The 22,895-nt window shown below is 35.6% G+C and overlaps 2 protein-coding genes and 1 non-coding gene across 4 annotated transcripts; all 3 read right to left on the bottom strand.

Moving 5' to 3' along the window:
* Nucleotides 1-97: 97 nt before the first annotated feature.
* LOC113717278 (protein PIN-LIKES 2-like) lies at nucleotides 98-2,593 on the bottom strand. Of its 2 annotated transcripts, none has more exons than XM_027242044.2 (2): nucleotides 2,260-2,593; nucleotides 98-1,798 (listed from the first exon to the last, which is right to left on the bottom strand). In XM_027242044.2, the coding sequence occupies exon 2, from the start codon at nucleotides 1,715-1,717 to the stop codon at nucleotides 365-367; it is 1,353 nt and encodes a 450-aa protein (XP_027097845.1). In that variant the 5' UTR covers nucleotides 1,718-1,798; nucleotides 2,260-2,593; the 3' UTR covers nucleotides 98-364. The 2 variants fall into 2 exon arrangements, with proteins under 2 accessions (XP_027097845.1, XP_027097844.1); XM_027242043.2 differs by having other exon boundaries at nucleotides 98-1,795.
* Nucleotides 2,594-7,546: 4,953 nt separating this feature from the next.
* LOC113717486 (U2 spliceosomal RNA) lies at nucleotides 7,547-7,746 on the bottom strand. The gene has a single exon (XR_003454403.1). It is a non-coding gene; the product is annotated as a U2 spliceosomal RNA (small nuclear RNA).
* Nucleotides 7,747-13,246: 5,500 nt separating this feature from the next.
* Nucleotides 13,247-22,408, bottom strand: LOC113716938 (ABC transporter G family member 7-like). The gene is made up of 12 exons (XM_027241495.2): nucleotides 22,031-22,408; nucleotides 20,891-21,081; nucleotides 20,660-20,810; nucleotides 20,291-20,423; nucleotides 19,796-19,997; nucleotides 18,734-19,007; nucleotides 17,427-17,558; nucleotides 16,078-16,298; nucleotides 14,654-14,866; nucleotides 14,435-14,519; nucleotides 13,725-13,962; nucleotides 13,247-13,590 (listed from the first exon to the last, which is right to left on the bottom strand). Exons 1-12 carry the CDS (start codon nucleotides 22,280-22,282, stop codon nucleotides 13,559-13,561), a joined length of 2,124 nt encoding a protein of 707 aa, XP_027097296.2. The 5' UTR covers nucleotides 22,283-22,408; the 3' UTR covers nucleotides 13,247-13,558.
* Nucleotides 22,409-22,895: the final 487 nt, after the last annotated feature.

The raw sequence follows: 22,895 nt of genomic DNA, 5'->3' as shown, positions 1-22,895 counted from the left end.
AAATTGACATTCTACTATCTCTCAAATTTTAGTCCAGAGAAAAGTTATCCATGCATTTGATCAATATATCAAGTGCAAAAACAAGAAAACTAGGATGTTCCACACACAAAGTGAAATTCATTGATGTAGAATACTTGATCAATCAAGCGTACAAGTGGTGCCCCCCACATTTAGCTGACAGAAAATCCCAAACAGAGCGAGAGTGTGCTGAAAACAAAAGGTACTACTATCATTGCAGTCGGCATTTAGCATCAAAAGTGTGCGAGCCAACCATCTAGAACAGAGAAGGCACCTAAAGTTCGGGTGGCTTTCATGCAACTCACCCTATCATGAATGTTAAGAGAAATCTCTAACTTTAAAAATGTTATAATAATTTAAAATAAATGATAAGATACAATGAAAGGGAGAACAAAGCAAACAAATGCTGCCAGAAGAGAAGCGCTGAGGACTCACTCACTGCATAACCTCTTAAGCTGGCAATTGCTCCCAATAAGATTGCACTTGGAGTTGTGTACTGCAACAAAAGCACAAATCTAAACATTTTATCACCATCAACAAGGATATGTAGCTTATCAGCCAACGCCACAATGCCAATCCCGAGTAGAGGAAGCACCAGCAATCTTGCCACCATGATACCAATCATGGTACGCAGCCCAAGGCTAGATTTATTGGGCCCCTCGGCAAGCATACCCCCGAGAATAAGCATCACAGAGGGCACCATAGCGCCAGCTAAGATCCCGAAGGTGTCAGTGATGAAAGCCAGAGGTGCATCACTCCCAAAAACAAAAGCCTTGACCTGAGGAATCATGCCAATAATTATGGCTAACAAAGAAGCAATTGTTGGGGGTTGAAGTATGGACCGTACTGGCGTGTGTTCAGCAACAACTTTAATCTTTCGGACAACTTTGGGTGCTGCTAGACACCTAATGGACTTGGGACTGTCGGTGTTTCCTTTAATTGTGTTTTCAACATCTGGGAGAGTCATCTCTGATACGTTTGAGATACTCTTGAAAACATTAGCAATAAAAGGTGTTTTGGAATGTTCGGTTTCTTTGTCCTCAATGCCAGGCCATTCAGCTTCCACAAGGAGAGGTCTACTGATATCGGCACTCTGTGGTTGCTCTTGCTCATCATTCTGACCCCCTTCTTCAACAATTTCATAATACTGCAGTGGAGGTTCCATCATATGATACACAAAAGTGTAAACGAGAATCACGGCAACCCATTGAGCAAACGAGGCATAAGACACGCCTCTATTATGGCAATCAGGTCCAAAGGGATTATCCTCATTATGACAAACAGTACCAACAATCGCCAGATGAAGATTCCCAGTATTACCAAATGCAGTCATAATGATGGTGAATCTAGTCAGCTCTGGAGGTGGGCGACATATGATTACTACTAAGAACCCCAAAATGCAACCAACTACAGTGCTAATTAACACATTAACAGGAATAAACCACCAACTTGTGAAGTTTGCAACCGTAATAGATTTCCCCAATTGAGTAAAGATTAGGCAAGGCAGGAAAAGTACAAAAACTAGCTTGCTGAGTAGCTTGAATGTTTCCTTAGGGATAATCTGTACATTCTTATGAGCAAGAACTAATCCAAATAACGTAAGCGACAGGAGTTTCAGCAAAGGGAATACAGCATCTACAATATCCTCCCCGCTAGATTTTATGTTGTCATTATATATCTCAGTCAAATACCGCGACATCTTTTCCTCAAACAAATTTATACCAAGATCAATATCTTTCCCTTTCCCAGAGTATCAACAATATCCTTCTGCTATCTTCTGCTACGAAAGGAAAAGAAAAATTCGAAAAATTAGCAAAACATGAATGAGGCTCAACCACCGATAGAAACAAGCCAACAAACCAAATACAAATTTTTTAAAATCAAGTTCTACAGTAATTTAGTCCAGTAGAAGAGCTCAAGAACACAATTGCAGCAATGAAGCTAAGACAACTAAAACGCAACAGTAAAACATTGAAAGCCAAAAAAAAAAAAAAATCAAAAGTTAATGAGGGCTTCTGAAGATTAATTAGAATACAAGAATTGGTGTTAAGGGATCTAACGAAATCAACAGCATCCTGGAATTTGACATAGGATCGCAAATTGAACTGATTTGAGCAAGAATTTAAACAAAGATGAGAAGCAAACACCACAATATAATCACAGAGCAATAAACTAGAGCACAACAATCAGGAACAGAAATAATAAAAGAACCACAAACCAATTAAGAAAATTGAATCTTACCTTCAGTAGTCAAAAGGGCTCGTCTTAAATCCCACAAACTGCCAAAAAACAAACTTCATACAAGGATACCAGAAACATTCAAGAAAATAAATTTTCTGGAATAAATGGGAATAATGGGTTCTTTCCGGAAGGAGTCTCACAGGAATAATTTGATGAAGTTGCGTTAATTTTTTTTCTTCTTCTTCTTTTTCTTTTGATTTTTTAATTGGTAACCCACTCAGGAAAGCAAGTTGAGAATGATGGTGACATTGAGCTTGAAGCCACAAGCTTTTTTAAAGGAAGAAAAATAAAACACAGCCGTCAATGTCAACGGAAGAAGAAGGGAAAATGGAATTTTCTAGTTAATTAATTCGCCAAATTACATAATAAACTAATGGGATGGAAGATCCGATGTGGTGCGAAAATCCATGGATAATGACTGAAGTAAAGCTACGTCATCCATTTTGCAAAAAAATTCTTTTACAATACTACTATTTCATTTAGGAAAAGATATATAGTTTGTTTGAATAATGAGTTATTTGTATAAATTTATTTGCTACATATATCAAAAAAGTGTTATAATATTTTTGTTATTAATTTTTTAATAGTTGAATTTTGGATGAGGGAAGAGTTTAGTTATTCATTTAGAAAAAGATAGTTTGTTTGAATAATGAATTATTTCTACCGTTTCTGGAAAAAAAAAGAATAATGAATTATTTGTACAAATTTATTTACATATATATATAAAAAGTATTATAATATTTTTTATCAAATTTTTTAATAGTTAAATTTTGAATAGGGGAAGAGTTGTGTGAGAAAGTAATGTATAGGACAATAGAATAAAAGAAGATGAAAATCACACTTTGAGTAAGCTAAGAAAAAATTTGAGGGAAAATAAAATTGCTGATAATAATGACAATTATTCATATTTTCGTGTCTAACCAACTATTTTCTTTCAATTTTCTGCATAATTCATGAGATACAAAAAAAGTGCAAAAAAAATTTTTCCTGCTAAACAAATACTATTATGTATGGACTAAAAATAACCAATTCTTTTAAAATTTTTCCCTATAATCAAACACTACACTGTCGGGCCGCGAGCGTTAAAATCTACAGTTGCTAAGAATTATTATAATCTCTATTGTATTCATAAGGGCCTTCCAACTCCAGTCGGTCATCAAACTGAGAAGCATAGCATGCCCATGATTTTGGCCCAACTTTAGTACATTTAATGTTTTCTGGCCCAGGATCTGATTTTTGTTCTCTTGGCCCAGATTCTTAAGCCTAGGCCAGTTATTTTTAATCCCCCTTTCTGTTTTTTCTTTTAAGACTTTTGCCTTATTTTTATTACTAGGAAAACAATCCAAACTTTCCGAAGTTTCTTGTTCTAGATTCTTTTTGTTGGAAAATAATATACTACACAACACATGATTTTGTGCTATAAAAAACAAAGTAGAAGATGAATCTATCCCTTTTTTTTTTTTTGCCATTTTCATGTCTGAGTCGCTTAGTTTTTGAAAGAATTTTTGTAGATAATTTTTTTCTTTCAAAGAAAAAGAAGAGAAAAGAACAAGCGAGGAGGTGGATTAAGACAGTTGTAATCGAGCTCTGAGCCTCTAAACTACTGGATTACATCAATTTTAAGTGTTATATGCAAGGTTTTGGTGCTTACTTAAAGTCTTCTAAGTATTTTATTTAAAAAAAAATTAAAAGTTAATATGTTCGTTTATTTGTTGATTGCATATCCATTGCATGTACTCGGTTATTACTATTTGAGTATTTACTTATTGATTCTTCATATTCAGCATGCCCAGAGTTTGGGAATATATTAAGAAATTGTAAGGCAATTTCTGATTGGATGAAAGGTGTTATAACTTATAAGCCAATCTTAATTTCTTCTTCTTCTTCTTCTTCTTTTTTTAGAGAAGGAATTTCTTTTTGTTCTTCATCAAGAAATGTAAGAACCAAAAAAAATTGTAAGAACTAAAATAAGAACTAGTAATTCATCTTAAGAGTTAGGATTCCTCCTTGACAGAAAAACTCTGCCTGGAATTCAACTTAGGATCGCCCTTTACACCGAACTAGAATGTATGTACTTGTTGAAAACAAAACAAAAAGATCACATGCTGTGTGAAGGTCTAAACAGTGAGAATGAACAAAAATTCTGGCAAGCAAGCGAGCAGAAGAGTAGCAGAATCCAACATGCAAAGAAGTTGAGTTGACAAGTGAAATGATAACTCAAGAATGCTTAGCTAAACTCTGTCGGATTCTCAAGAATTCATCAAAAGGTCCCACTAAAAAGGAGGAGGAGACTGCGAGTCATCTAATCCATCAATAACTTTTTCAAAGGCAAAAAAAAAGTTTCAGCAGAAACTCAAGAATATAATCTTCCTTCTGCAAACAAGGACGATATGCGCAGTATTCCCTCTCTAGTTAAATTTCGACCAATTCCATGGATCATTGCAAGTTCGCCACCCTCAAGTGTTGTTTAATAAACCCTTCGAGGCATTGGGATCTTTAAGGATGCGGTAGGAGAGGGACTAGATTGGTTAGGACAGTGAACCAGCCAGTTAGAATGACTTTACTATAAATAATATTGAACATCCTAGGTTGGGGTCAGCATGTTTGTACAATGTGCTGCTTGCTAAAATTGAACTCAAAATTTATATGAATTTTTCCTTTATTCTGGAACTTGAGACATAGGACTTATGATTTGCTTTTCATTTTATGGCTTCTATTATGTGTGTGTGTGTTGTGTGTGGGGTGAGGGGGGGCGGGGTTTGGGGGGTTGTTGTGCAGTAACAATTTCAGATATCAGACTTCTGCAGGATATGGGTAAATAGTTTGTCCAACAAATATATTTGTGGGGAAACTAGTTCTTGGGGAAGGGTTTCGGTTGCATGTTTGCGTGGCAACATCAATCATGCATGTCTACATCTTCTACCAAACCTAATTAACTTGTACTAGAATCACTGTTTGGCTCAAAACTTCACTTTTCTTGACTCATATCAAGTTCGAAGTGAACTTGATGGATTCATTCAATGATTATTCTTGATCTTTATGTTCAAGATTCTTACGAGATATTTTATTTTTAACTTAATTTGAACTCAAGTAACTTAGTAAATGCTTCCAATCAAAATCTTGAATCTGGGTGTAATTTTTCGCTTCAAAAACAGCCTTATGCATGTGCATGTTTCGTTGAACTCAAAACTTACAATCACTCGAGTGCTCAACTAGATTTACAAGTAGGGTGGCAATTTTCGACACGACCTGAAAACACGACACGAACCTAACACGAAATTAATGAGTTTGGGTTGAGGTTTCGAGAATTCGGGTCAGAATCGGGTTGAACCCAATGAACTCGAAAAGAAAACAGGTCGATTTCGGGTCAACCCGTGGTGACCTGATTTGACCCGATATGACCCGTTTACAACTTAAAAATAATTTAATAAACATAAAAATAATTTTATCTAACTAAACTAAGTTATTCTTTTTTTCAAAGGCATTAATTACTTAATCCTAAATGAATTTATTTAATTTGTGTGAAGTTGAAATTATTATATTTGGACAAATAATATATTATATTATTTTTTACTTTTATATTGTTTTGAATTATTTTATATTTTGTTTGGGATAAAACACTTTTACGGTGTTTAATTTATTTTAGATTTGGTTTGAAATTATTTATTTAAATTTTTATTACTTGATTATGTAATTAGTTTTGTGATAAATTAATTTTATTAGAAATTACAGTGATAAATTAATAAATTAAAATTAAGTTTCGGGTCATTTCGGGTCGACCCGTCAACCCGTTAACCTGAAATTTTCGGGTTCGGGTTAGTATTCCTGATCCGTCACGGGTTGACGAGTTGGGTTCGAATCAACAGATTTTCTGTCGAGTCGGATCAGACCCGACCCTCCAACTTGATTTGGACCAGAATTGCCATCCCTATTTACAAGTTAGTTGCTCCCAAGCTATACGTATTACTAGTCATTTAGTCTATAATAAGCCTTTAACCACCATCATAGGTACCACAATTTTAGGAGGTTTTGTGTCCTTACGCATTCCCCACTTGTTTGGGAACAAATGTTGCTATTATTAACCACTTCCCTTCCCTTCCCTGGCAGACTTCCCATTACTGGAAAAAGAACCATCAAGACAACGTTTGCCAAATATAGATTCTATAGAATGCTACACAGGGCTCTCGTTCTCCAATGATCGACCTTTTAGCTTGTCACATGAACCAACACAGCTGGATGATTAGATGTTCTGCATTTCCTATCGTACGAAGCTCAAAAGACTTGTCCAGTTCTCAGGTGCAAGAATCAGTGCTACCCCTCTTCAAAGACACCTATACTAGCTCCATCATTCCATGTATCGCACTCATCAGACATACGTCTCCTTCTCGAATTTCCTTTTCACGAGCACTATTCATGCAATCTTCTGCACTTCTTGGTACGTATTTCACTTAGATTTTCATGTCTCTGTTGTCATTTACTTCTTCCCATGTATATATATCCCCAGTTCTTTCTAACCACCCTCCATACCTCCTCAAAATAGATCACACTAGAGAAGCTAAATATTTCATGGAAGTGGTGGTTTTAGGGCCATGCAAGGGTTCGGTTGCATATAATACGAACTGGGATTGGTTTTTCTATTTACTTGGAATGAGTTTTGGGGGTTATGGAGGAAGGAGCTCTCTCCAGTCCAGTCCGAGGCAGTCTGAGGGCTGATGAATCAGCTGCTGACTCATTGGTTCACGAATTCATCAACCAAATTAATGTTTATGGAAATTGCAAAGGGAGATGATGTTTTTGTGATACAATGATGCAGGAGCTGTTTTCAGTTTTTGCTGTCACGTCTTGGACTGAAGGGAGCTCCCTTTCATTCCACTGCCCTTATTATTTTTACTACTCACTTTACATACTCTAAATTATTGTTTGTAATAGCAAATATAACCATGATTTCAATAACCATGTGATCATACGCACTTGATTTTTACTGTAAGGTGTAGTTGCATCACCGATTTTCCTTCTTTTGAGTTTTGACAGGTTGAAGGTAGTGGGCTCCTTGACAAAATTTCAGGTCCCATATATATATATATGCCAGATTACATTGCAGACATGGTAAACTTGGATACAACAAATATATTGGGAAGAATTCGATTCTCAAAAACTTCAAAGGAATAAAATATCAAGAACCATGTGATTGGAAATTTGGTACAAGAATATTTTTCTTTCCCTCATCTTTTCCAGCTCCTCTTTTTTGGGCATTCTCTATACAAACAATTTTTTGGACTGAGACTTGGATAGGTGCGCCAGGCCAAGGCAGCAGTGCAGAGCCAAGGCGACGCTCGAGAGCGCCCTGGTAGCAAGCTACCGAAGCGGGCTCTCCCCTATGAAAAAAATTGAGTTAATATCGAGTGAGCCGATGGCTCACGTATCAGATATTAAACTGATAAGAACAGATACTACACTTGATCTTAGCCAAAAGGCCGAGAAAGGTATGCTTTTTCCCTTCTTGGGTTCGCCTAATTATAGCCTTTCCATTACCGCCTCTTCGTCTTCAGCTATCGATGTGGGAGAAAGATTGCCGCATCCACCAGGCAATTCCCCTATTCTATGACTTCACAGTTTTACGCCAAAATTATTTTGATTTCTGGATTTGGCTTAATGATTTCATAATTAGTTGTAAGATCTTGTATTAAGGCTCAAGGCTTTTGGGAATTTATTGATGCAGAGATATTACTGAACAATTAAGTATTTATCTGTTCTTCTTCTTTTTTTTTTTATTTTCTTGGTACAAATGATAAATGTATGGCACAATAAGCCCTGAAATTAATGGCACAGCCCTAATTAATCAAGCAATATGTTAGCCTCAATTCCCACCAGTCATGACAGAACAGAAATCAGTAACCAAAGGGTGATATAAACAATTACCAATATTAATTTGTTCATCTTACTTCCTATTGACAATCAGACTAAATAAAGAAAATGAATTAGATAAAGGGTTGAATGGCACAAATTACTGAATTAATTAGGCTACAACTAATTTCCCAACCCTAGTAAATAATTGTTGTTTTTTTTAGGGGGGGGGGGGTTAGAAACCATGTCAAATTATGAAGCAATGGTCCTAAATCCTAACTCCTAACTTTTCTTGTAAAGCCAAATAAAGTTAATAAATGTATTTCAGGCTATCAATTTGAGATTTCACAATGTTGTAGATCTAGCATTTTGAGGCTTGAGGTACGCTAGAACTGTAAAAGAGTGCAACTGGTGTAAAGCAACCATTTCAGATCCAAGGCATGTATATATATTCGTAAACACAAACTGAAAAATGGTAAAAAAAAAATTTACAATTAATTTATATCCTTCAAATTTTTCTATTTGATTAATGTTCCCCTTTTTATGTTTTTTGTTCAATTTATTAGACTTTGAATAAAAATAAGGATAAATGACACAATACTAAAAGTAAACACAATTGCAATTTTTTTAAATAAAGGTAATACTAGACCTTTTTTTTAAAAAAAGAAAGCAACTTATTATTATTTTGATTTACATAAGCTTTTAGACTAATATTATTGTCATTTTTGTTCGTCAAATTAGTCAAATATTAAATTCTTAATCAAATTTTTTAGAAATGGTTGATATGCCATACATTTTTTTAACTTAGAGGAAGAAAATAGAGATCAAATAAAATGTCGCTTTTTTTAGAGAAAAAAAAAAGAACAATGATAATAAACTATAAATAATGTCAATAAGTAAATGGTGATGTTACCATAAAACTCACTTTTTTTATGGAGTTAAAATTTTCAAGTTTGACTAATCTCTGTGGGGGGATGAAATATGTATTTTTAAGGTTAAGGATGGTAAAATATGACTGCCTCCAAAGTTCATAGGGACAGATTATTATTAGCCTTAATTATTTTATGGTGACATTTAATTTTGTCAAAAATTCTTAAAATAGTTCGCAATAATAATTCACTTGTTGTTTTACACAGTTATATAATGCATGCACTTCGTTGGATTAACGGCAATAGCAATCAATCAATCAATCAAAATTTTATTTGTGCACGCATCTATCATCTAATATCTATTTTTAAATTTGAATTCAAAGAAATTTTTATTATAATAAGTAAGAGTCAAATCCAATACAAATTAAGTAGATTTAAATCGCTATTTAAATACAGTTTCCTTCAGTAATCTTTAACAAATTCTTCTAAGGTAAGTACACTATTGACTATCCTAAGTACAGCATTTTAAGTGTTACACGTTTACAAAACAATATTTATTGCATGTTATTCATAGAAAAAAAAAATACTAACTTACATAAGATAAGTAAGGGTTGACTCAGATATCATAATTAGTATTATGGGTATTTTTTATAATTTTATAATTCTTGTATTTATTCTTTAGATTTTTTATATCTGTATATGTTTGATGACATGATTTTTTCTATTATTGCAAGTGTTAATGAGATCTTGACGTTTACAAAGGATGATCTATCGCTATTGTTTACGTTTACAAAGGATGATCTATCACTATTGTTTAGTGATAGATGATTGATACTAGTGCATCACGTGACATCTCACGTAACGTACGGTACGTACGTATAGTTTTTCGATAAAAGTACTTTCTTTCAAGCACTCACTACAATTTCATGTATCGAAACTAGAGTTATAAGAGTTCGTGTTTGCATTCAATATCGACCATTAAATTCAAATTTCAAGCAGTTTTGATGATGAGCGATCCGCTACAAGTAGACACAAATCCTGAATCGACGTCCCACTTATATATGCACTCTCGCTTTTTTCTATAGGTGGCTGAAACAGCTCTGCTTGACAACAACAATTTTGAGCGCAAAAATTGAAATTCATCAACAAGGTTGAGATTTAATAAAGCTCCAATAGCTCAATTACTTGCAGGACTACAAATTAGAGGAAGGTAAATTAACTGATTCACATAAAACCATTACATCTTTTTCAATACATTTATAGACTAGCTGACCATCAAATACATGTCTCGGATTCTATACACAACAAACAAATAAATCGAATCTCAACATATGATACAAGAGAACTCTTTGGCTAAGATATATTAATCCCAGCAAGAACACCTTTGGTTAACTCCATCAGCTGAGACATGACCAAAAATGTTGAAGTTGGGACACTCAAGCCGACCAAAGCAATCATCCCAAGAGCCAAGCTAGGCCTAGTGTCCATCAAATGCGATTGCAAGAACCCCATGACTTCACAAATCATCGAATCATAACTTGTGTAGTATTTCTTCTCCCAGTCCATCCATTCGGAGGGTGGCTCGTAGTTCCTCTCTATCATCTTCGTTTCGTGGATTCTTTTCCTAAGAACAATCATGTTCTCATCCACCATTCTCCCACTGCTGTAGTTTTGGTCATGGTGATCAGCTTCTGATCTTCTCATTGCAGAAACTGAAGTTGAACTTGAACGTGATCTTCTCGGATTCACCGCTCTTGCATGGCTAATTCTTTTGGTACCAGTAGAAAATGAGCTGGATTGAAGAAGATGAACTGGTGAACAAAGTGAAGAAGAAGTTGATGCTGCCATTTTTTTTTTTTTTTTGGGTTGCTTCAATCAAGATTCAAGAATGCAAAATTTATGCGTAAGATTTTGGATGGAATGATGAGGGAATAAATTTTAGAGGTTGACGTATTTATAGCACTTTGCCAAGGGAGGATGCATGTGGCGGTGGAAAGATTAGTTGATTAATTTCATAATTTAGTGCGGCAAAACCGTGTCTTAACTGACATCAGCCGACCTTGCGGCGCATTTTCCAAGAAGGAAGTGTTTTTTTATCCGACGGATGCTAAAAAAAGTGCCAGTTTTGCAATCGTAACTCTTAAGAAAGCTACGCGTGTTACTGTCGCGCGAGGGCGAAGAATCCTATGAGGTCGCAAGCACCAAAAGCCTTTTGTAGGGGAGCCGAACTGCCGTTTGATTGCCCATTATTGGACAAAAAATAACAACCAATTGAAAATGACAATAAAGAAGATCATTAGTTTTTTTTTTTTTTATGATTGAGAGGCTTTAAATTCAAAATTTTCTACTTACAATCCCTCGTACTTGCCACCTAATTCAACACTCTCAAGGAGATCATTAGTTTCATCAACATAATTAAAAAAGAAGTTTGGATAGAGAGAATTGCAGGGTGCAAATGCAGATGAATAAACTTGGACGAGTAACATCTTCTAACTTGTTTTAGTTTATTTTGTTTTGTGTATCTCATTTCTCGGAAGAATTGAAAAAAGGACGCCACTCGTCATATTTAACTTTCAAAAGTGGAGAATGATGTATCAATATAACTTTTAATTAATTAAAAGTTCAAAGAAGAGGAAGCAAAAGAATTTGTAGAATTAAACGTCATTTATAGAAATTTATTTTGGAGAAAGGCGATATCAAAATGGAGCATTTTCTCATGAAGGGGTTAAATTTGATGATAAGTTGAGAAGAATTATAAATAATAAGAACTATTTGGTTTAAAACCTTTCACTTGCCTCAAAAAAAAAAAGGAACATTTTCTTAAAAGAGATTTTTAAACACTCTTTAGGCTTTGCACTTTCTGTGGATACAAGGATATATGGTTTCATTTTCTTTCTTTTTTTTTTCTCTATCATATGGGTTCTATCATATTTCACATCTACGGCTGCAGACACATGGACAAGCTGTTAAGAAAAGCTGAAGATCTTATCCTAGGCTTCGGTTCCCCTGTGATTGTGGCCGTTGAGATTGGGTTGACTGATTATGAGGACGGCGCATAGTTTAATCTGTACGACTATTGTTTACGTTTTGGACAGTGGGGGGGGGTAGTTGCAATCCTCTTCTAAGAATCAGACTCGGCTTATTACATGGAATCATTCAAGAAACGGTGCCACAAATACAGGAGAAGTCCTTGCCAATCTCAAGACTGAACATTTTTTTTTATTATTATTATTGGTAGGAGGCTGAGTTGATCGTAGAAGCAATCCAGGAAATTCAGTAACGTGACAACAGCTTAATGTTAGTTGTGAAGCCATCCATAATCTCGGCTGTCAAAAGCAGAGAGGGGAATTAAGAAATTGCTTCTCCAAAACTTACAAATTGTTGGAGAGAATGCAGGAAAGAGTAGATTAGGTGGTGAAAGAAATTTCTCCATTTAAATTTTGGAGGGCAGAGATTGATTCTTGGATAAATATTTTGACCAATTTAAAAGGTCTACAATTGTACAAACACACTCGTATTGTTGTATCGATGTCTAAATCTATTTGGGTACTTGCTTCTAAATTGTGCTTTCACAATACCAACTACTTGTAGAAGATGGAGGAAAAATTTTCTTGCAAGGAAGTTGGCAACATGGACGTGGAATCTAGCTGTACCATATCCCAGGATGCTTTCATAGATGCCATGCATTAATCTCCTAATCCTATCAAATGCTTGGTATGTATTGCAGTCAAAGCCCATCCTTTTCACCTCTTTTCAAGAAAATCATGCTGCTGACAGCTTAAGCTATTGACAGCACTTGCCGTGCCGTTGTCAAAGTGGATTAGCAGGTTTTTACACTTTGATGAACTTGGAACGTAATTAATTTGACATGTGTCAAAAACACTTGGGTTCATTTTTCTTTAATTTTTTTTTTTCTGTTTCCTTGTAAAGATTGTATAAAGAGACTGTGTCCGGAAATTATTAGAATTGGCTGCGGAACAAATCAAATAAGTAAGTATCAAAGGACTCATTACTCATGGCACCTTAAACAGCCAACAAATGGAACTCGTCAGGTTCTTTCATCACAGATGGAGGAGGTTCTCAAGAAAGGGACAACATGGAGTTTTGTTCAATCAGGTACCTGTGGGCCACAGTCATCAACCTCGTATTCTCAGGTTCTAACATCCTTTGCCATGAGAGCTTGAACCAGAGACTTTCAATAAGAAAGCATCTACCGCAAAGACAAGTGGTAGTAACAAATATGCAACGACATAGAAGTAAATCAAGTGCAAAGATTGTAAAATGCGCAAACTACTTGCTGCATAAAATATTAAAGATAACTTTTCTTTCATAGAGCCTTGCATTCCATCCCATGAAGCCACTCGGGAAGTTAAAGAACACATCCATGAAAGAAATGCACGACTGGAAACATCATTTTGACACAGTAGATCTCAAAACGTATCCGATCTCCTAAAATTTGGAGCTCTTTGAACTATGAGGCCAGCCATTTGCATTGAATTTGTTGGCTATGAGCATTAAAAGTACAATAGCAACCACATTCTGTGTTATAATTAGCTGATTATGTCAAAATAACCATGAGACCTCCTCTATGGCAGACTCATCTCCTTAAGATTAGTACCTGTATGAGATAAATCAATAAAAATTTCCACACCTTATATTAACACCATGAATGTCCAAGTAACTAGAAACCTTCTAGTTCAAACATATTTAGAGGGCCAGGACAAGAAGATTCTAGCCCCTGGTCGGGTTTACCTTGGTCTAGAAGAGGAGATTCAATTTGCTCATATTGTTCTTCTGGATCACTGTCAAGTGGCTCTAGCTTTGGCTGTTTCTCAGTTTGATCCGCAGGTGGCTGCTCAAGTTGCTGGTATTTAGGTTTGTTTCTCTCGAGGAGAAGGTAAGTTGTATAATACCAAAATAGAAGTATTCTACTTTGAGCCACTACTGTTTCCTTGATAGTGCTGCCTCCAAAGGAGAATCGCTCCAGCGCCTGCATATTGGAATAAAAAAGTATTTAAGATTCTGCATTACATTCGGCATACTCTTCTTCCCTTTTTCTCTTTTAAAGGAGGAATCGAGGTTTGTGACGTTACAGCTTTTGCTTTAGCAGCAGTAAACAAACATATGAAAACCAAGGAGGCATATGGAGGGAAACATAGACAGGACTCGATAACAAGTCATGGCCTCTTCTTATCAAGTAGATAGGTTCCTCCTGGCGCTTGACTTGTCAATCAGAGCTGCACTTGGTGCCCATCTTACAATGTGACCACAAAATGAAAGTGATGGTTTAAGCACTTATAAAATAGGAGAAAATTCACAATCTGGCCTATTCATGAGACTCCTTATCAAGTAGTGAAAATCGCTTTCTTGGTTCAATCACGAACCTTTCACAATTCTGAAGCTCTTGTTATACCTTTCGAAGATAGAACAGTGCTACAATATAGCAAAGAGAATTCACTCACTTGTTCACCAGATTGGATGTCAAATGGCTGCTGATGATCAAATTGAAGGCCTCTAAATTCATTGATGCATAGACCTTGAAATGCCCTGAAATTGATACACTACAAGTGTTACCATGGTTTGACAACCTAGGCAATGGGAAAACATTACTTTTTCTATGATGTTTAACTTTCAGAAATCATAAAAGACATTAACACTTGATTGATATGACATGTTTTTACCATCTTATGAGAGAAACTCGAGGAATCCATCGAAACACGATTGGTGTATTCTCGGCGTTCACATAGTAACCTCCAAATACAAGAAAAACTGTCATAAGAGATGGCCCCAATGCCATTGCAGCTTCAGTTGTTGGAACCATGGCCCCCACTGTCAAACCCATGGCAGAAGCAGAAAAGGACTCCACAGTTACAATGCCACAGAACTTACCAAATCTACAAAGAATTAAGTTGTCAATCAGTGCACAGAACAATTTGAATAGGTATATTGGAACTTTTATAAGATCATTCTCTTCAATCATGTTCAAAGATGCAATAGATGAACTGGAACAGCACACACTAGATTCTTCCATCAATGAGCATAACCAGATTCCAAAGAGAAAAGATAAGTCCTAACATTTTGCAGCAACTCAAAGTGTATTGGTGCTTGGCTTGGTCCCTCCAGTGGCTATGGCTCTATGACTTCCTTTTATTTGAAATAAAAATCTTTGAAGCCAGAGTATGGAGGAAAAGTTATTATCATATTGTTGTAGTGACTCGTACGATCTTCATCTTGGATCACTCTCTTGAACAAAGAACATGATCTATAGGAACAGATGTCTGGTCTGGCATGTATAAGTGCCATGTCGTATTAACAAATAAAAGTAAAGTTTTGCCCCCCCCCCCTTGCTCCCCTTTTTGGGCTATAGGTCAAAATCAGATCAAGGGATTGAAGTTTCAGAATCCATTCTTTTATATGACCTTGAAGGATATTTAAGGAGAGATTCAGTTTTTCCCAACTTGTTTCCACAGTATAATGGAAAAGCAGAAAGAAAGCCACGTCCAGTGAACATCTGCCAGAAATCAGACAAAAAGATTTCTACTACTGCTCTAAAAGTTCTGTAGATTTTTATCTATCCTGTTGCTTGTGCATGTGCACAGCTTCAGACCTTGATGCCTGTCGACAAATCTCATTTATAAGAACTTACATAAATTGTGTCATGTTATGCAGCTTTGATTTTATATATTCTTTCTCATTCTGCTATTACTCCAGGCAATTTGTCGAGAACGGCCATTTTTTAAACATCAATAAATTCTCAAAGTCCAAACAAATAATGATTTACACCCAGATCTTTCAAGAAAACAGAAATTGGTTCAATGCAGTCAGAACAGAGAACAAAAAGGGGTTCTTGCATTGTTCAGATTCTTAATATGGTTAACAACAAAAGCATTTTCTCAACCATTTCACTAGGTGCTGAGGAGATCCAACAAAAACTTCTCATCATTACAGTGAATCTTCCCAACAAAATAAAAAATTGTATCAAATAAGAACATACTTCAACTTTCTTGTGCTAAAACTTTGGCCTGAAAAAGCAAAATCTGTGCATGCTCTCTTGGAAGAATTAGGATTACAGTTACAGTATAAATACTGGAAGCTAACAACTTACCTGGATAAAGTTGGATGCAGGCCAGCCATGGGGTATAGAATTGCACCAAATAGCAATGGAAATGAAGCCCCAACAGGAATCTCTGCCAACAACTTTGAAAGCAAATATGGCCCTAGTCCATAAGACCCCTTGGCACGCTCTCTATCAACAATTGCACGTTCCTTGGGGAATACGCCAACAGTTTTTGTGAGTGCAGCCATAGCAGTGTTTATTGCAGCAACCTGAGCAAGAGATGAGAGAGAAAAGAACTCAACTTAGAAATCCAGATACACACTCATTGCATTTTTTTACTAATTGCCATGTAACTGAAAGCTAATTTCCAATCTAACTATAAAATTCAAACTTTATTAGGGTAAATAAAACCATGACTAATAAAACAAAGGAGAAGCCGCAAAAACAAATGGCAATTTCTACAGATTACAGGAAAGTTTCTGAGAAATTCAGTTAAGTAAAATTTGCATGATCAGATGGAAGCCCCACATTCAAAAGAGAGACATTGAAGTTGTAGATCAGCATTCCCCTCTTTCCCAAATCTCCCCCCCAACCTAAATTATGAGGACAAGTAAAATTAAAAAAAGAAGATAAGATGGACATGCATGTACAAGCTCCTTATAGAGAGATTAAAATTACAAAAGATGTATCCAGACTCTTAAAAGAATGTATCAAGAAACAGCGTAAAAAATGCATGTAAATCCCAACTTAAATCGTGTTGGACAAGAAAATCATGTGCGAAAGGAGGGACAACTGATAAAAACAAAAATTTACATGAAACAGAAAGAAAACCAAGGAAGTATAATATCTATAACAAGCGAGGCCGTCAAAAAAAGTTACACAAGCAAGTATAAAATTTAGTTAGCCTGATAAAGTTATCGCTCCAGACTCAGTGGCAGAAAATGACATTATCTCAATTGTCAACTATTGATCAACATACTGATCTAACTTCTAGATCATCTTCATCCAAGAAAATTAGCTACAACCTGATACTCTGATACTAGATCACATTCAAGCTCTCAAATTTATATTTAAAGCATATCCAGGAACAAGGGGCCTTAAAGAAAGCCACATGGATATCTAAACAGCACAGGTAGACTTCAATTCTAATGCACACATAATTCTTCAAATGTATGGTGCCCATAAAAACAATACATGTTTGAAAAACCAAATTTTTACAGGGCTTTATGATCTTTTGTTCTTCTTCATAGGCTCCAATTATACAAATTTGAGAAAAACTAAGAAATCAACTATTCTACTCTTATCTCCAAAAAAAAGAATTCACACATGGCTGCCTAATAAACAAATTTAAGATTTACAGAATATGAAAATTCCAGCCAAAAAAAAAAATTTAATACCTGAAGCAATCCCATTCTATCTTGAATTGATGTCTGTGATCGTCCCATCCTCCAGAAAACAGAACCAAAGATAACTGCTGATGCAATTGACATTCTTGCTCGAACTTTGTTTGTTGGGCCATCTCGCGAGGCCTATTAACAAGTTTACAGTTATCAAACAACCAATATAAGAAAGAAATTTTTATACCCTAGCTATGAGAAACAATTCTATGCATAAGTGCCACAATGCAACGGTCACAATTTTGAGGAGAGTAAGATGTCACATCAATCTCCTGAATCGTGTGCCATATGTAGGAAATTGAATTTCTAAACAAGAATGTTTTCTTAAGAAAAGTTCAGATATTAAGAAGTTTGATCCTAAAAGGTACATTCACCACAATAAATTCAGAAGCAAAAGCACCTAAAAGACCAGAAGAAAGTGCAGATTGCATGTATAAATAAACTTTGACTGCCAGTTAGACAATGAGAAGCAAACAGGAGAGACCATCTAGACAATTTCGTTTGAGAGGTTTCAACCAATTCCAACCATAGTAATACACATGAACAATTTGATTTGCAAGGAAGTTCACTATCAGTTTGCATTCAAAAGAAGTAGAACAGGTTGCATTGGAAATAGATTTTTCTATAATAATAATCTTGTCTATTATGGATATCAGATCCCCCCCTGATATAGAGTAAATGCATTGCCACGAAAGGAATTTTGAAAAGTCTTTATAAAAAGTCTTATTAGATATGTACCAAGGCATGTCACATTAAAAGCTACAATGGACTGTAGTAATAAGAGTTCAATATCATATCACCATAAATCCTTATGGTTGAGGTATTTTTATTCAGGAGAGCAACCCAGGGCAGTAGAAGGCTGAAAATCAGCTTACAGAACAGCTGTCAATTACTACATATACATTTATATTTACCATTATTTTTTAAGAAAAGAGATAATTTACAACTGCTTAGAATATGTGTATCAAGAGTGTATTCTCAAAGCAACTTTACAATCAAGCTGCACAATCCACTTTGATTACTATTCAAGTACACATTTGACATTCATTACATATTAAAATATTCAAAGGCAAAACCAGCAAGTAAAGGTGCACTTGGTTGATGCACTTCTTTTCAATAGGAATCATGTATTCTACCAAATATATAAACCCCAGCTATACGTCAAGCTAAAGAGAAAGTGTTAAGCCGTATTATAAATCTACAACATCTGGACAAATAGCTCCTAAACCATATTTCAATATGAAGCGAGGGATGCTGATAAAGTAGTAAGTTAGTGAAACAAGTAATAAGATGATTTAAGGAGTTACCTGCATCCATGCCCGCTTAAGGAGTAAACAAAACTGCCTCCACCAACCAACTTTTCTTTTAACTACAGATTTCTTCCTTATGTATGTGCTGCTCTTGTAGCCTTCACGTGTAAGAGGAGTCGCAGAAAGTGTCGATGATATCTGTTGGGAAAAAGACTCAACTAGAGCATCTATCCTTTTCTGGGAAGCAAAAACGCTCTCAGAGGAGCTATAATCTACAGATATCAGATCAGCCAGAAATTCAGCAGGATTTACATGATCTGGGCACAGATACCTATCATCACACAATCAGATCAGTCAGTAAAATACACAATATCAGTTCTAGAGGATCCTTTCAACGTAAAGTAAGTTCCGAGAAAAGAGAAGCATGTTGTCAATGCATGGAAGTCACTTTATGTTAAGCTATGTGCTTCTGCTGTTTAAGCATCTAATTTGTATGAATCATCTTTTATTCAGTTTTATGCAGAGACACATAAGAAACCAGACCTAGAGAAATTCATAATTGTGTGTATCAGGAAAATCTTCAAGAGTCAACTTCTAATCTGTTGAACAAAATGCATCCATTTGTTCAAGAACCAGAGCAATTAGCATTGCATTACCTTTTAATACAAAGCAACCATAGGCTAAAATTAAATGACTGGAATTATAAAATCAATCAGGCTTATCTTCTTGACTTCTTCAATGGTCGTTGTATGACTTTCAGTACAAAAAAAAAAAAAAAAAAAAAAAAAAAAAAAAAGAAGGTCAAACAGATTTTTCATTGCTACTCACAGAAGCAGTTCAGAATCATCAAACATGGATGCGTGCACTTTAAAAATCTAAAAGAGCTTGCAAAATAAACCAAATCATCTGGAGTCAATCTTGCATTTATATGCATCTTTTGCTTTTCTTAGGTATTAATAGCAAAGGATACTGGGGGAACAAACAATGCCTATACAGACTAAACAAGAAAAGGTATTGCATGCTTTAGCATTTAGAGTAATCATATGAAGTAGACAGTAATATCTCAATATTCTATTATCTAATTCTGAAATTCATAAGATCTTGTAAGTACCAACTGACCCAAATTTAGAGAAATAATCCAACACTGTCTCTTGTGCTGGACCAGCGTAAACAAGTGCACCTTCTGCCAGAAGAACAATGTCGTCAAATTTTCCATACACTGATCCTCTTGGTTGGTGTATGGAGCAGATCACAGTATGTCCGTCTAGTGCAAGTTCTCGTAGAGTTTCCATAACTTTTTCTGCTTGGAAAGCATCAAGTCCTGAAGCACCAGCATGTTAACCACAGTAAGAGTTAGAAGTTATCTATCTCCATAGAAGATGAGAAAAAACCAGCCTAACAGAGGGGTATCAGTGAGAAAAAGTTCCCAATGTGAGTTAAATACCAACTAATCTAAGAAAGCACTATATCAGATGCCATTGAGCTCGGGGGAAAAAAATTTAGGAATCAGACAGGGAAAGCAGAAGAACCAACTAGTCACATGGAGCCCATTAGGATTTTACAAGGTTAGGAGTACGTCTTAATAAGAGACAATGGTCCAGATATGAAGAATACCAGTTGTTGGTTCATCAGCAAATATGACAGATGGACTGGCGATAAGCTCACAGGCTAGTGACAAACGCTTCTTTTCTCCACCACTGATTCCACGAACTTTTGCATCCCCCACACGGGAATCAGCACAACTGACCTTTTAAGAAAAGCTCATACAAACCATCAGAAGGTATCAAAGAAATTTGGTTCAAACCAAAGACAACTTTCAATTATTTCGGACAAGCATATTGACAATGTACACCACAATATAATTCATCCCAAATCACATTTAGAAATATGCAATTAGGTGTCACTTTTCACACCTATGGATGTAAATATATGCATACCAGAGCACGTAAATTTATAAAGTATGGAAAAAAATGGCAGCCTTACCAAGCCTAGTTTGAATAACAGATTAGTCACGTATTCATCTCTCTCCTCAACTGAGGATATCTCCTCCAGCTGCATTTCAGCTGCAAGAGACAATGTTTCTCGAACTGTCAACTGTGAAAAGAAAAGGTCTTCCTGCCTGATATAAGCAAACCTGTAACAGGAGATTCTTATTTAACATAATCTGAAACCAAATATATAAGTTAGTGTCAAAAGGTTTTATGGCATGCTTACTTATAGGTTCTCTTTGAGATTTTCTGTCCATTAACCTCCAAAAGGCCAGACAAATGCAACCGAGGTGAAGCCATCACCTGACCTGCAAGTATGCTGAGTAGGGTTGTCTTTCCTGACCCAGAGGGACCCATTATTGCAAGGAGTCTACCAGGTCGTGCTTCTCCACTCACACCTTTAAGTAAAAACCGTACCTGAAGTTCAGAAAAGAATGATAAGAGAAGAAGAATATGATGAACTCAACTACAAATAATGAATTAAAAGCAACAAATGATATGCCACTATTTCCAAGATATCTAGAAGCATCGAATGGCTTCATTGTTTTTGTATAATAATATTAAAGATCAAAGATATAGACAGCCATCTAAAAACCATAAGACACTGCAACGGTAACAGAGCACAATGTGTCGAAACTTCAAAATTGAAAACCAGTAAGGTGTCAAAGAGGCAGAATATTAGTTCTTAATCCCATATTAAACACAAGACCATGAAATGAAATAGGGTTACTAGGATGGTGAAAACATATTAGCAATAGTTCACTGCTCCTAAAGGTTTTTGCTCACTCAATTTGGGAGGCAAATAAATGGTCCCTCAAGATAATGTTGGTTACATGTGGAAACTGGTGATTCCTTCAGCATTAATAATTTTATTTTCAAATTAATCTCACATGAATTCAAATCAAAAGTCAATACTGAAAATACATATACAGAAAATGAAAAGGAGAACAAAAAAAAAAAGGAAGAAGACCTTGTCACTTTCTCACTAGAGCAAGCACAAACTTCGAATTTCCGAAAGTTCTTGAGTAGACCACAGCTTCAAGTGCTTACACCTTACAAAAGGTACAAATACTGGCGCACGTGGTACAATCACTTACAACCATGGTCTACTCGTTCACCCAAGATTTTTCCAACACAGTAAAACCATTAATTGGTGACAGTAAATGTTCCCTGCCTCTAAAAGCTGGAGGTAATCTACCTTGCTTCCCAGCTCCCATTATACTTAACAAAAAGGGACAAGTAAAATTAAGCTATCAATTACGGGAAAGAACTAATTGAGGTTAATAGTTCATTAATTAGTGCTAAAATTATCAATTAATTAATTATAAGGGTCATCCAAAGTAGCAACAAAAGTACAGGAAATTACTGATTTTGAAGCCTTATTGGAGAGAGAGCAGGTGATATTCGTCCACTTGATAGTAACTGGCGGAACTTTCCCAGTCACCGGAGCATCATCTTCTTCAGCATCCCCATTTTGCTCCTGGTCATCATCAAACTCACATTCCGGTAAGAGCTCAGGTCCAGGGGAGGATAACAAGCGGAGCAGCAAGGCCGCCGCCACCGCCACCAAAAGCTGGCCCACTCCACCGCCACCCTTCCCGCCAATTTTCAGCACCATTTCTTCTCAGTCTTCACTCTTCTTCGGAGATGAGAAGATATTTTACTATTTATCTTTTAAGAGGTGGTGGGATATAAAAGGAAGTGAGTGTCGGAGATACGGTGTCGTTTTACTGTGGAAAGTGAAATGGACGGGTCGAATATCTGCCCGGGAAAAGGACCGTTTTGCAGAAAAGGAGAAAATTTACGGTTGAGAACTTGTGGTTAGTTGACGTTTCATTTTTAGTATTGCTTGGTTTGGTTTGGCTGTGGACACGTGTCCCAGGTGAGGATAAGATAAGGTGGCTAATTTCTCAAATTATTTGGGGTCCGTTTGGATTAGCTGTTTTTGGGGTTGTTTTTCAAAAATAATACTGTAGCATTTTGTTTTTCAAATACAAGTCCGTTTGGATTAGTTGTTTTTGGGATTGTTTTTCAAAAACTATATGAAAAACTTTTACTGTGGATGTTTTATGGATTATTTTTAGATGTATTTTTAAAAATATTTTTGATTATTTTTAATTTATAATTTTTATAACAATATACATTTATACATTTATAATACATTTAAAAATATTTATAAATATATATATTTATATATTTATATAAAAATATATAAATGTATTATATTATAT

Source organism: Coffea arabica, chromosome 11c (assembly GCF_036785885.1).
Source record: "Coffea arabica cultivar ET-39 chromosome 11c, Coffea Arabica ET-39 HiFi, whole genome shotgun sequence".
NCBI lineage: Eukaryota > Viridiplantae > Streptophyta > Magnoliopsida > Gentianales > Rubiaceae > Coffea > Coffea arabica.
Note: the sequence above shows the minus strand (reverse complement) of the source record. Positions and strands in the feature narration are given on the sequence as shown.